Below are 13,040 nucleotides of genomic sequence, written 5' to 3' on the forward strand. Positions count from 1 at the left end.
TAACTAATTATTCAATGTTTATTATTGTAAAACAGCTCTGTGAAATTCTTCTTGTATGACTTTGGCTTTATTGTAAAGTTGAACAAATTTCAAAGGTTTGTCCAGGTCAAGAAAGCAAACCTTTAATAAAGTTTCCAGTCTCATTAAAATGAAAGCTAATTATTTGGAGTTCTTCATAATAGTCTATTATTTTCTAAAACAAAAAAATATATATTTTGTTCCCATATGTTTTCCCTCATATTTAGTTAAGTAAAAATATCAGCAAATACCTGGCTGGCAGCGGTACAGATGCCGAGGGGCCCCTCCCCTTCAACGGCAACATAATTGGGAGACTGCCGTCAGTCTTTCCCGGGGCGAGCCGCCGCATAACCTAATAATCCATCCATCTAAAACACACGCCAAGCCTCACAGAGGACCGGGAGTTCAAGAGCGCTTGAACAAACACTGAGGGGAGTGGAAATATCTTGGGGACGTGCTCGGTGCATTCTTCTTTCACATGCGAACTTGTGCAAGTGTAACATCCATACTGGTGCTTTATTTTCTTGCGCGTCCGCCAACTTAAAAAGGAAGAGAAGCGCGTCTGCGGGCTTTTGTTGGCCATGAGAAGTTGAGTGCGCTTTCAGGTGAGATGAAAACCACATCAGCATGCGATATTACATACCGACCGATCATTTAAACTGCGTTGTGCCGTTTTGAAAATATTGTTTTACTTAAGATATGCCTATGAATTTGTTGCTTATCTGTGGTACAGTTTAAAGAGCCGCTGCATGCACGTATTATTTGTCCGTTTTGTAACATTTTGTGTTTATTATATAACTTAGATAATTTATTTTAAACGTCGTTTTAGACTATATGGAATGGAAATGTCTATTAATCAGTTATCAACACTATATCATGTTGTTATCCACTAGGTGCAGCCGTCTATTTTTTTAACTTACTAAAGGTTTTTAGAAACAAAACTCTAAAACCTTAAAAAAAAACAAAAGAAATTTGGGATTCTTAAAAAAGTATTATATATTTAAAGCAAATAGTTCAGCAAATAACTTAAAACATTTGTTCAGTTTTCTCCAAAACTGAAAAAATGGCATGTCAATCGTGACTCATCATCCAGGGTGGGATGACTTGAGGGGGCGCCATAGGTTGTGTTGCAAACAAGTGCCTGATTCTTATGTTGTGGTTCAGTAGGGGTTGTAAGAGAATATTAATTTACACCACTGGTGGTTGTGGAGATGCAGATTAACAACACTACGTTAAAGGGCTGCTTCTCTTTTTTGACAAATCTGGATTGAATTTGATAATTTGTTGTCCATTGCCTAACTCCTTAAAATGGTCAAACCTCAGAATAATGTAACAGAAATGTTTTACATCTATCTGTCCATCCCAGCCAGCTAGCTATACTTCTTTTTATAAAGCATAAGCTCTCAAACAATTCAATATATGATTTTTTTTATTTCTTAATAGCTTTGATTTGAAAATTCAGTGGTGTGCCAGTATTACTGCAAGTTTAGTTGCTTAAGATGACATGTCACCTGCATATCCATTCTAAATTTTAATTTAAGCTGTCCTTAAATCCTCAAATTATTCAGTGACTATTGTGTTATATAGAGGTATATGTACTGGCACACTGAACTAACACCACCCACCTTTCGTTGAGTACATTAACATTCAACAATGGACATAGGTTACTCACCAAATAGAGGTGCCTAAATTTTATGGGTTCAGTGAGTCACTCCACTCACTGTCCATCTGAATTTGATCCAATTCCTTAGAAGGAGCTTTTTATTGAAGGGAGTGTTTTGAATACAGTGATAAAAAGCTGATGAAGGAAGGCAGCAAAAGAAAGAACTGTGTTTCAGAGTTTTTGGTCAGCGTGACAGGGACTGAGAAGAATTTCTGTTCAGGCCAAAAGAATAGAACTGCTAGTTTTACAGTGCTACTTTGTATCCAATCCTGCATTATTTGCATATTGTGTCATTGAGATGTTGCCAGTTGCAAACTACTGTTACTGTCAGAAGAGAGTCAGAATTAAGAAAGTTGCAGAGATTTTAACATTTCTGAAGTTACTGCAGTATAAATTAAAGGAAATGCGTGTAAGGAAAATGCTCTTTCCTGAACCACAATCCTCAGTTTTCTTTTGGTTTTTATGACATGTCTAGACTGATCCAAAATCTCTATTCAGATGTGATTTTAATGTTAATGTACTGTTTCTGTTATGCTGAGGCCTTTGTTTGGACAGCGATGAAAGCAACTGAAATACAATAGCTTTCTGAAGCCAATAGATTTTTAAATTTTATGTGTTATTTAAACATGTTATTGTCACAGTGGGAGCTTGGCTGGCTTTATATGATTATGGATTCCAGAAATCCTCAGTACCAATAAACAAAGCAACTAAAGGTACCTAATGTTAGTATGTGTAATGAGTCTACAGTAACGGTCAGGTGCCAATGACTTGCAGGCAGACAACTTGGATGAGTTTGGCCTCTTCAAAACTCTTTGGTGTCTCTGCATTCTCCATTTGTAAATGAATTTTCTCGAGGTTTGTGTGAGCATAATTTGTGCTGCTTCACTTGAGAAATACAAACAACAGTGGTACTTTTGAGAGGAGACCATGCATTGCGTGCATGGGTGTTCCCCTGTACTCTTAGGCAATCAGGGGACAAGTGAGGGCACTCCTATGTGTCAGTCACTGTTGTTGTGCGCAAATGCTCCCATCAGCCTGCCTTTAGGATGGTATTAACTAATGCTTACAAAAATGTCAAAACACACAGACACTTCTGCACATTTAGACCTGATTGCGCAGGTCATAGGCTATTCAGGATGTGGAGAATTACTTGATTTGTTATCAGCCACCAACAAGCCTACCATTATGTTTATCTATTTTGTCAGCTTAGTTACATGGTTCCATCTCTGTTTTTATTAACCCTTGACTTTTTTCCAGTCAGTAGAGTTTTTCCTTTCCCTACTGAAGAGTTGACTCACAAATCAAGTATCACTTCGAAACCCCCTAATCTCCCTCCTCCAAATAAAAATACATGAACCCCTTTTTTGAATCAGCAGATGTGCGCTGGTTCTGCCCAGTTACAATTTATGTTGTCTGGAGAACTAATTCACAACATTAAGCATAAAGGGAGTCTCAAATAAAAGAGACACATACATCACTGTCGATTTGGGCTATTTGGTTACCATAGTATGCAGTTTCCTGTGGCATTATATTACAGCTGTTTTGAGATAGCACATTTAGAGATGGACAAAACATGGACAGATAGAGCCTAAGGGCTAGAATTTGATCCATATCGATTCCGCTCAGTAAAGAGTGCTTGTGGCATTGGATTAGTATTCACAAAATTTAAAAAATAATTATATAATTTCATGTGTGGTTGATTATTCTATGTAATTCAATAAATGTTTTTGCATACTGCAAATCTTGGATTGCTATTCAAAATACACTCATATATTTGCTGACTGTGGAGTAAGTTCAATCCTGAGTCAACAATGCATAGACTTCTATAAGAGAGGCAATCATGTATAAATTAACCAACAAAAAAATAGGAAGACAAATTTCTGTAGGACATGCTGCCTTTTCTTAAAATAAATTAAATAATTCCTTTAGTCACCCTGGGAGTAATTTCAGATTTTCTTACCTCAAATGTTTTGCTCATGCATTTCCAGAGTACTTACGTTTAATCTAACTGTGTTTTCAGCTTCAAAGCCTGACTTTGTCATCATGTGCATGTTTATGTTTAATCTTTATATGCAAGTGGATATTCTGGCAATTTTCTTTATTGAATTATTGCGACAAAACACAATTTCCCAAAAGAAACACATGCTCAGTTAAAACATCAAAAAAGGTTTGTGGCCATAAAGTCATGTGCTATGAGTAAATTAGACAGTGCAGAAAGTACCAGAGGTGGGACCAGGTCATTATTTTGAACATCTCAAGCAAAGATAGTCAAGGCAGAGTCAAGTCCCAAGTTTGAAACTTGGAATTTCTTTTAAGTCTTTTTTTAAAACAATCTTGTAACTATGATGGAAGTTCAGAAACTGAAAGAATAAAGTAACACTCCAGGTATGGTTTTGATGAAGGGATAACATTTTAACATAGCATAAAGGTCCAAAAAGTCAATTTGACATAATAATGCTCCTTTAAACTATAATTTTTCAGAATAAACCCTCAGTAAAAATGCAAGACTTAGTACACTGGCTACAGTAAACAGTATATTTATTCTCCATATGATTTATCGACACAGATAATAATAATATCCATCCTCTGACAGAACTATACTCAAAATAATGCTATGATTGAGGTGCAGGGGGAGAAACTCTCTTTCTTGAGTGGAGGTGAAGAAACTGTTTTCTGAAACATCCACTTGCAATCTTGAGCAAATAGGCTGCACATTATTCTTAGATGTACTTGTAGGACTGGATTTAAAATAGTGTGACAAAAATACAATACACCTTAAAACCAAACAGTACAAATTAAATATAGCCCCAAGAATACTAACTAATAACACAAAGTTAGCTAAAGTTAGCTAAAGTCAGCTAGCTCATCATAGCAAAAGAAAAGTGATGCCTTCCAAATTCAATTCAAGTCCCAAGTTGTTAGTGTAAAAATCCAAGTCAAGTCAAAAGTCATAACATTAATGACTCGAGTCTGACTCAACTCCAGGTCATGTGACTCAAGTCCACACTTCTGGAAAGTACTAGCAAGTAGTGATACAAAAGTTGCCAAGAACATGTTATTGTAATATACAGTATGTCAATGTGAGCTTTTCTGTTGTGAATCATACGTAGAAACATTGATCACATTTTTAATGTTTACTTCTTCTCTGTAGATAGTTAATTCTCAGACTACACTTTAACATGGCAATTTTCACACAGATTATGTGTGTTGTTAACACTTATTTGACAGAACTGATGTAAGCTCTGTACCCTCGGGATAAATGTTGTGAACAAGTTATGGAAACAAACACTGCAGTGCTATTTTCAGTCATTTCTGATCTTTCAGCTTGTTATTGGAAGTTAAATAAATGACTACATCTCTGATATAAACTGTTTATTTAAAGTGTGATGAAATAACGAGTAAGAGCTTATCTGAGTGAACTATGGCTTTTACAGCAATCTGTAATTAGAGTGATAGTCCAGAGATCAATTGTTGGAGCACTACATCTTACCATTGGATAGTTTCTGGAACTTGCAGGTTACTTTTACAGAATTTAAAGTTTACTTTCCGGAAATTAGTAGGTGATTTCCTAAAACTTACAAAAAAATGCTAAATTTATAAACAAACTCCTGATTTCTGAGAAAGTACCCAATGTGTTCTGACCCATAGTAATGGCCACACAAAGCCCAGGAAAATTCAGGTAATTCATAGAAAGTACACAACATAGTTACAGTATGTACATAGTTATTTTGTACATAACTATGTACAAAATAGTATCCAAATTATTGTGTGTTCCTATTTTGGTCATTTGACTTTGTAAATTAATATTTTTTTCTTTCCTCTTGTATCTGGGTAGTAGAATCTGGTCTGTGACAATTCAGTCACGTCACGTTGTAATACCACGACACAACAGAAATGTAAATAATGGAAGGAGGAGAGAGATGCACCTTTTCAAGCTGGAAATACAAACTGTTTTGAGTTAGAGTAGGGTTGCACTGTACACTGTGTCCTGGCAACAAAATGCTGTTGTTATACTCTTGAAAATAGGGGAGACAGAATAATATGCAGTAATACAAAGATGAGAGTGTGAAAGCCCCCTTGTGGAGGATGAAGTCATTACCAATTGATCCCAAAATAGGCTTTCCATGGAAAATTACAAACATTACAACAAGAAAAATAATACTTTTTAAAATTGTTTGTACTGTATTTACATTATTAGTTTTATGTCAAGTAATATGAATTAACATTTATTGTAGACATTTTTAATGCCAATTGAAAAGCTGAAGAGGTTGGCTGAAGAGTAAAGAGGAAATTCTACCCTCAGACATGTTCGACTCTCCCTGGTTGTCATTTTTATGTTGAGGCTGCAGAGGCTGTCATTGGCAGCTGCTGAATGTAACTAATAAAGTAACTTGTGATCTAACTAAGTTACTTTTAAATAGTCAGGTAAGTAATTAAGTTACTTTTTCAAGGAGTAATTAGCAATCATAAAGTAAGTTTTTTTTTTTGCCATCACTGTTGATAAGTTACAAAAAAGTAACCAGTGTACTGGATAAAAGTTTCACGAAAGTACTGTGTATGTTCCAGAAAGTGTTTGGGCTGAAATGTAAATTCTAACATCCAGAAAGTAACCTCCTGCAAAGTATGGATACGTCTCATGCAATGTTATCTAGGTTTTATTCTTAATTCCTTTTGTACACATCCGCAAAGTCTGTTGTATTAAGGTATCTTTAATGTACCCAGGGGGTAAATGGTATTATAGCGAGCAGAAAAAGTATTCAACAACAATAAATACAGTAAATACAATAAAGAAAACCATCACAGTATAGACATTAAAACATAACTGCTGACAGACACACACAGATATGGTGTGTGGAGCCTGGTGGTAGTCCTACATTTTCCCACTGAGACATGAACTCACACACACTCACAGGGGAGTTACATGCTTGCTTAAATGCAGGGTTAAAAAAGATGACTGACTATTGCCAGAAAAAATAATTTATGTCTTGAGCGTTAGGAACAATTACCTATGTTGTTCTGCCAGGTCACTGCCTGTGGTCAGAGAATGAAGACAAATAGCTCTGCTAATGCACTCTGTCCTGTGGAGATGGAGGGCCTTGATAATAACGTATTAAACAGGACACCTGGATGTTGCTAAATGCCTCATTAGGGTGAGGGATTGGGCGGTGTCTTTGTGTGAAAATGCCTGTGGCCAAACCATCTGCTGCTTTCTTGTGTGGCAATTTCTGCCACGAATAATATGTCTTTGACTAAGCTAATTTTAGATGTTGAAGTTTCCTAATTTTCTTCATAAAGCGTCTAATTTATTAGATTCTGCCTGTTAAATAATCAAAGCTATGCAAGTTGTGCTTTATGGTCCGTAGCCTGTTTGATGTGAACTCAACTAAAAACATTTATATTTCATGTAGTATCTCTTAAACAGACAAAAGTCTTGTGTAAGATCAGAAGCCAGCAGTACTTGGCTGGCAGGATCAAATCTGTCACCATCTCTATCCATATTATTTCCCATCACCCCCTGCACAGTCTGCCAGCCATGCTGCCAAAGACAACAGGGACTGAAGTAGTCAGGAAACAGCAGTGTTAGCGTAACCTACATGGTACAAGCCGTCTCTTTTTTTTCTATTTCCCATGTCTCCTTTGCTGTTCTCATACTTCTTCATCTTTGTTACTCATAATATTAGATTTTTGTTTTCTTATGGTGTTCTGTGTTCTTTCATGATTTTTTTCACTAAAGATTAACTGTTTTTAACAGATCCTGATGTCACAATTTGTTCGGTTAGGGAATTCTTGCAGAAGTTGGCTGAACAAGTCTGTACTCAAGCTCTCATAAAAGATCCATTACTCAAATGCTTCTCACTTGGTTAAATTCATGTCACTGTTATCCGGGAAATACTGTACAGGGGATAAGCTCTGCCATCCACACTATCACCATTGTTCGCAAAGTGCAAATGCCGCATGGATTGAATCCATTTTTTTCCCTCTCTTTGCTCATCCATCACAGGGAGCTCTGTATCTGTATTTCTAACCCTAGAGGTGTGAAGTTGTCTCAATTTGTCATCTTAAGTAAACTGCAGTGTGTTTATCAGGGCCTAATAGTCTTGGTTTTAAAGCAACGGGAAAATTGGATCAATGCCACTTTGCCCTTATGAGCTTAAAGTACATTAAACAGTAAAAACACACAGAAAAAATCCACTCTATGATTAAACTTTAATGACCAGATGACAAAACAGAAGGGTGAAAGTAAAATAACCCAAAATAAGATCTAGTTTCCCAGCTTAAGTTTTCTTCCTTTTGATCATGCACTGAATATATGTGTTTGCATTATATAGATCATCATAAATTATTCAAAAGGTGCTGCATAGATATAAAAAAAACATTGTCCTTGAAAGCAACCATGTCTTTTATTGGTTTCCTGTGCAGTCAGTCCATCTGGAAGAAGCGTGTTTCCTTTCAGATGTGTAGGTTACATTTGCATCCAATCTATTAATTTAGCTTGACATTGTTTACAGCCTTGTTTGACAGGTTGATGTGTGCAATCTGCGGTGGGTGTGGACGGAAGGTAATGAGGGCTGCTAAAAGGTCAAAGGAGGAGCTTTCTTGTGATCTACTGATTAATTTCTTCATCATTTGTCTGCTTATTTGGAAGCCGTATGGCTGTAACTGTAGGAGCTGAGTTCTAGTAAAACTTGTAATACTGAGATTGGACTCTTATAATGGGGTGAAGGTTTATCACAGCTCTGATATATCTAAAATCAAAAAACACTAGATTTGGTGATTAGGTTGCTTTATAGTTCTACATTGAAGTCCAGGAAGTGTTAAAAGACTTACTTTTATTCTTTTTTCTAACCCACCAAATTGGTTCATAACTTGTAACCTTAAGTTTGATTATAGTTACCCAACTTTGTCCCAAGAGCATTTGGGTCAAAGAAATAACTAAGGTTTGTCAACTTTTCTAGAGATGGGAACTAAGTGTTGTATCATTTTGTAAGAACTTCAGTGCTGAGCGTTTCATTAAACAAAACTAATGTGGTTTTTGGTTTAATAACAACTACATATGAACATGGTTTAACAAAGTTTATTTAGTTATAGGCTACATGGAAAATGTAATATGTTAGACCCCTAAATTATATGCTGAAAAGTGATATCTTCAGCACAATTCTTTGCATTAGCATCGCAATTACATTTTCATTTGATATTGTGCAGCCCTTCTACAAGTTTATAAATGTTAGAGTTGTGAGTTGAGTTGTGTGAAAGCATTTGTCAGTAATTATATACACTTGCATTTAACTCCCTCCCCCCAAAATTTTAACTAATTTCTTATTGTTAAGGTGTTTGAAACCTTTTCTTTTAAAATTCATAACTATAAATTAGATCCATGACTATTTATAGTCATATAAAACAGTGCTGAAGTCTGCAAATTTTCAGTCAAAAAAGTCAGTGTCCCTTGAATTTTCTTATTACTGGTTTCTCAGAGTGTAAATAAAGTGATATATGTAATGTTTCTCACTCAAGCCTCTTTAATTGGATGCAAAGTCCTCAACAAGTCACATCTAATCTTTTACTTGGTGTAAATTAACTTGTTACTGGGTCCACAGGCAGTAATGAATCTGTATACCATGAACAGAACAAGTAAAGATATCTGTGTGAACAGGAAATGGAGAGAGAAGCTGAAACAGGAATGGCCTGTGGCAAGATAGCAGAGTGTAGCTGTTTGGTTGGTGTGACCTTTGTTTTGAACAAATGCAGTAAAAGAACACAAAAGGAAAGCTATTGACATACAACAGCTGATGTAGGATGAGCAAAGGAAGGGGAGATGCTTGATGGGCTCCATGGTGAAACAGCTGAATGGTAACAACAGATATACATCCTTTGTGAAGTTAGATGACACTGCATATTGCTCCACCCTATTGACTCTTTCCACTGGTCTCTCCCTTCAGATCTGAGAAGAGTGAAAGCAGAACAAGGCTACTGCACGCATCATGGCAACAGAAGACTCTGGAAGTAAGAGGAAGAATAAAGCTTGGACTCCGTTTTGCTTGCCTGTCAGTAATTATGGCAGAGAAGGACGAAGGACTTTTGTTTTGTTCCATCCACTGGTTCTGTTTGTGGGGCTGATTTTGTTGGCCAGCCTTCCTTTTGGAGCAAGCATCAAACAGAGTGTCCCCAGAGTCAAACTCAGCTACAGAGGTAGGAAGTTAAATATTGTTCATATGTCTGTTAATTTTATTGTCATTGCATATTTTTTATTGTCTTACCTAAATATGTGTTTCATCCAGGTAAAACAATGTAAAATTAAACTAAGTTAATCATCTCTGAATTGGCTTGTAATAACATTCTTTCCAACTTTTGTTTTCATAAACTTTTTTTTATCTCTATGAACAATAATATTGTTCATAGAGAACAATATTATGAAAAAGACAAAAAAAGCATGAACCATATAGAGAACATTGTTGCAATGTATCACATTTAAGACTGACAACCTGTCATGAATCCACTTTTGCCACTTAAATGTGTGCTCACTTTTGTTGTAAATAATTTGGGGCTCAAGGTGTTACAGTTTAGATTTGTGTTTTGTTATAGTTCAACCAATTCTTTACTAATAAGTTATAATTTTATAAATATCGATTGAGTTATGTTTGCTACATGTTCATGTAGCTATCAAAATGACATCAAAGGCTAAAGGGAAGACTGAGCTGACAGTCTCAGATTTTGGAAGCTGCTACTAAGGTGATAGCTTGCCTGAAAGATGAACTGACATTTTAAATCTTCCTGTGAAAGCCTAGTAATGGTCGATTTGTGGTGAAAAAGCATAACAAATGTCTACCCCTGCTTGAATTATTGTGAAGATGCTCATGACGAATGGATTGAGGTAATTGAGAAGGGGTGCTCTCACATCTGAGGATGTTAAAATATACATATTCTTGGAAAAATTCTATTTATATTTCGCCTGGAGCCTCAGACATGGGGACACACTTCCAAGCACTCCAGAGTTCAAGATATTAAACCTGAATGGCCTTGTCCAGTGAAACATCCAACAGTTGATTATAGTTATAATGCCCAAATTTTTTTTGAAACAAAATACTATTGCTACAGTTTTTAAATCTATATATGGTTCTGTTGATTACGAAACAGCCATTCCATCTGCTTTCTAATATAATCTCTCTCATATTATCAGTCAACTGTGTTCATGCATTTAACCTTAAATTAGGTCAGTTTACTTTATGCCACTCAAGAAAAGCAAAAAAGGGACTGCACTCTTAAAACCCACTCTAAACTCCAGTGCAAACTTTACTTCAAAGTCCTCATCTGTCATTCAATGTACGAGCTACAAAAAAACCTGCACAAATGAACTTCAGTCTTGCTCCATAAAACTGAATCCCCACTGTGACCTAAAAGTAAACTCACCCTGACTTCAACCTCTGAAGGCTCTCTTTAAGTTAAGGCTTTCAAGCCCCAATGTGGCTGGGAAGAGACATACGCGTGTGTTTTTAGGAGTCCAACATAAATACATTCACGTAGCTGCAGGAATAATGACTGCAATGGACAGTGTTTTTTTAGTACTAGGGGCAAGCATTTAAATCTGCTCTTTGTCTTAAGTTATGTTTCTTTTAGCGTAGTTAATACATTATTACGTTTTAATTGAGATACTTTTATATTTTATCTTTTGTTTTCTCCTTAGCTTTGTGAACATGATTGACTTCTGAGTTTATTCATGCATTTAACTATTAAGAGGGTTCTTGTAGCATGAGAAAAATTTGCAGTGAAATGCCCATGTTTGGCTTTCTTAGCCAGCATAACCAAGGCTTAAATAAATCCATCAAAAGCAAATCCTTACCCCAGCACTCATAGCATGCACACACCATCATCAGCTCATCAGTTCATGCTGGTAAAATGCAACACCAACCAGCAGTGATCACTCATCAAACATCACATCACATCATCCCCCACACCCACTGTGAAAACACAGCCTCAATGAGTGACGGGTAAAATGATCAAAGTGAAATCATCCCTGTTTGAGTGAGCATCTTCAAAACAAGAACATTCAACTGCTTGAACTCTACCCGGAAAATCCCATACTGATGGACAGGTTTCAGCCAGAGTCATAGTTAAGCTGCCCTGGCTCTCTGCTAATACAAAAGGAAATCATCTAAGCACGATGTCAATGGCTCTAACTGTTTTATCTGCTGCATTGTTAAAATGGAATTTCCCCAAACTTTTAACTACATCCCACCACACATTAAATGTACCCACCCAACCCACCCAAAATACAAACAAACTAAAAATATCTCATTTTTAATCATAAATATTTGTTTTTATTGGCACAATAAAATGGCCTTTGTAAGTCAGGTTTTGACATTGATGTAGTTGTCATCCACTGGGGTGGACAAGGTTTCCGTCTCTGTATTGGTAATCCATAAAGTAGTGAATGCAAGAGATGCCACAAATTAGCTCATGAAACTGTTCTAATCAGTCTGCTGGAAGATGAAGGACTGAACCATGAGCCCTTTGTAACACATTGTTGGATGGCAATCGCTGCTTTGTTCAACTTAATGACCAGAACAGTGAGGACATAGCTTTTACTTATAGCTTAACTATAATCAGATGTTAATTATCTGATTATTGATTAGACAGACATCTTCTCCTGCTCAGAAGAAACCACTGCCCATGTCTTGGAGCTCCACGTGCGAGTGAAAGTAGGAGGCGATAGGTAACAACAGACACACGTAATTAGTAAGTCACGTTATTGCTTGGATTTTACAGCGCCTTGTTAAAACTTCACTTTTTAACGGAAAAAAAAGCGCAATGCGACTTTGATGTAACGAGTAACGCGACGGTTTTGTAGAAATGTAGTGAAATAGAAAGTACAGATATTTACTGTAAAATGTAGTGGAATAAAAGTCGAAAGTATCCATTATTAAATCTACTTAAGTAAATTGTACTTAAGAACAAGTAAGTAAATTGTACTTGTACAAGTACTTTGTACAAGTACAAAGTACTTGTACTTTGTTACTTTCTACCACTGATTATTGCCAAAAGCGAGCCAAACATATGCCAGCATCTTCATTGCAATCATTGTCATTGTGACTTCAGTGGAAGGGTTGTTTTAATTACTGTTAATTATACTCTATCTATATGAGTTTTAAAGAATCAGTTGAAATAAATGGAACAATCACAGTAATGGTAACCTGCATAATTCTCCATATCAGTCTTTGACCTTTGGCCATTCAACTTATTAAGCATATCTATATCGCAGCTTCCCTAAATGCCAGTTGGGGAGCCCAACAAAGGTTCATCAGGTTGCTGAAGGCTAGGTGTGGAGGACAACACTGATGAGCAACTGCCGCACACTGTTTCAATA

At 36.3% G+C, this 13,040-nt stretch overlaps 1 protein-coding gene across 1 annotated transcript in view; it reads left to right on the forward strand.

The window, feature by feature from the left end:
* The first annotated feature begins 339 nt into the window (after nt 1-339).
* sema3d (sema domain, immunoglobulin domain (Ig), short basic domain, secreted, (semaphorin) 3D) overlaps nt 340-13,040 on the forward strand; it is a 36,740-nt gene continuing 24,039 nt past the window's right edge. Inside the window, exons 1-2 of the mRNA XM_028002275.1 lie at nt 340-623; nt 9,619-9,868. Coding sequence (XP_027858076.1) covers nt 9,661-9,868 — 208 coding nt within the window. The 5' untranslated portion in view covers nt 340-623; nt 9,619-9,660. The remainder of the gene's footprint in view (nt 624-9,618; nt 9,869-13,040) is intronic.

Source organism: Xiphophorus couchianus, chromosome 2 (genome assembly GCF_001444195.1).
Source record: "Xiphophorus couchianus chromosome 2, X_couchianus-1.0, whole genome shotgun sequence".
Classification (NCBI taxonomy): Eukaryota; Metazoa; Chordata; class Actinopteri; order Cyprinodontiformes; family Poeciliidae; genus Xiphophorus; species Xiphophorus couchianus.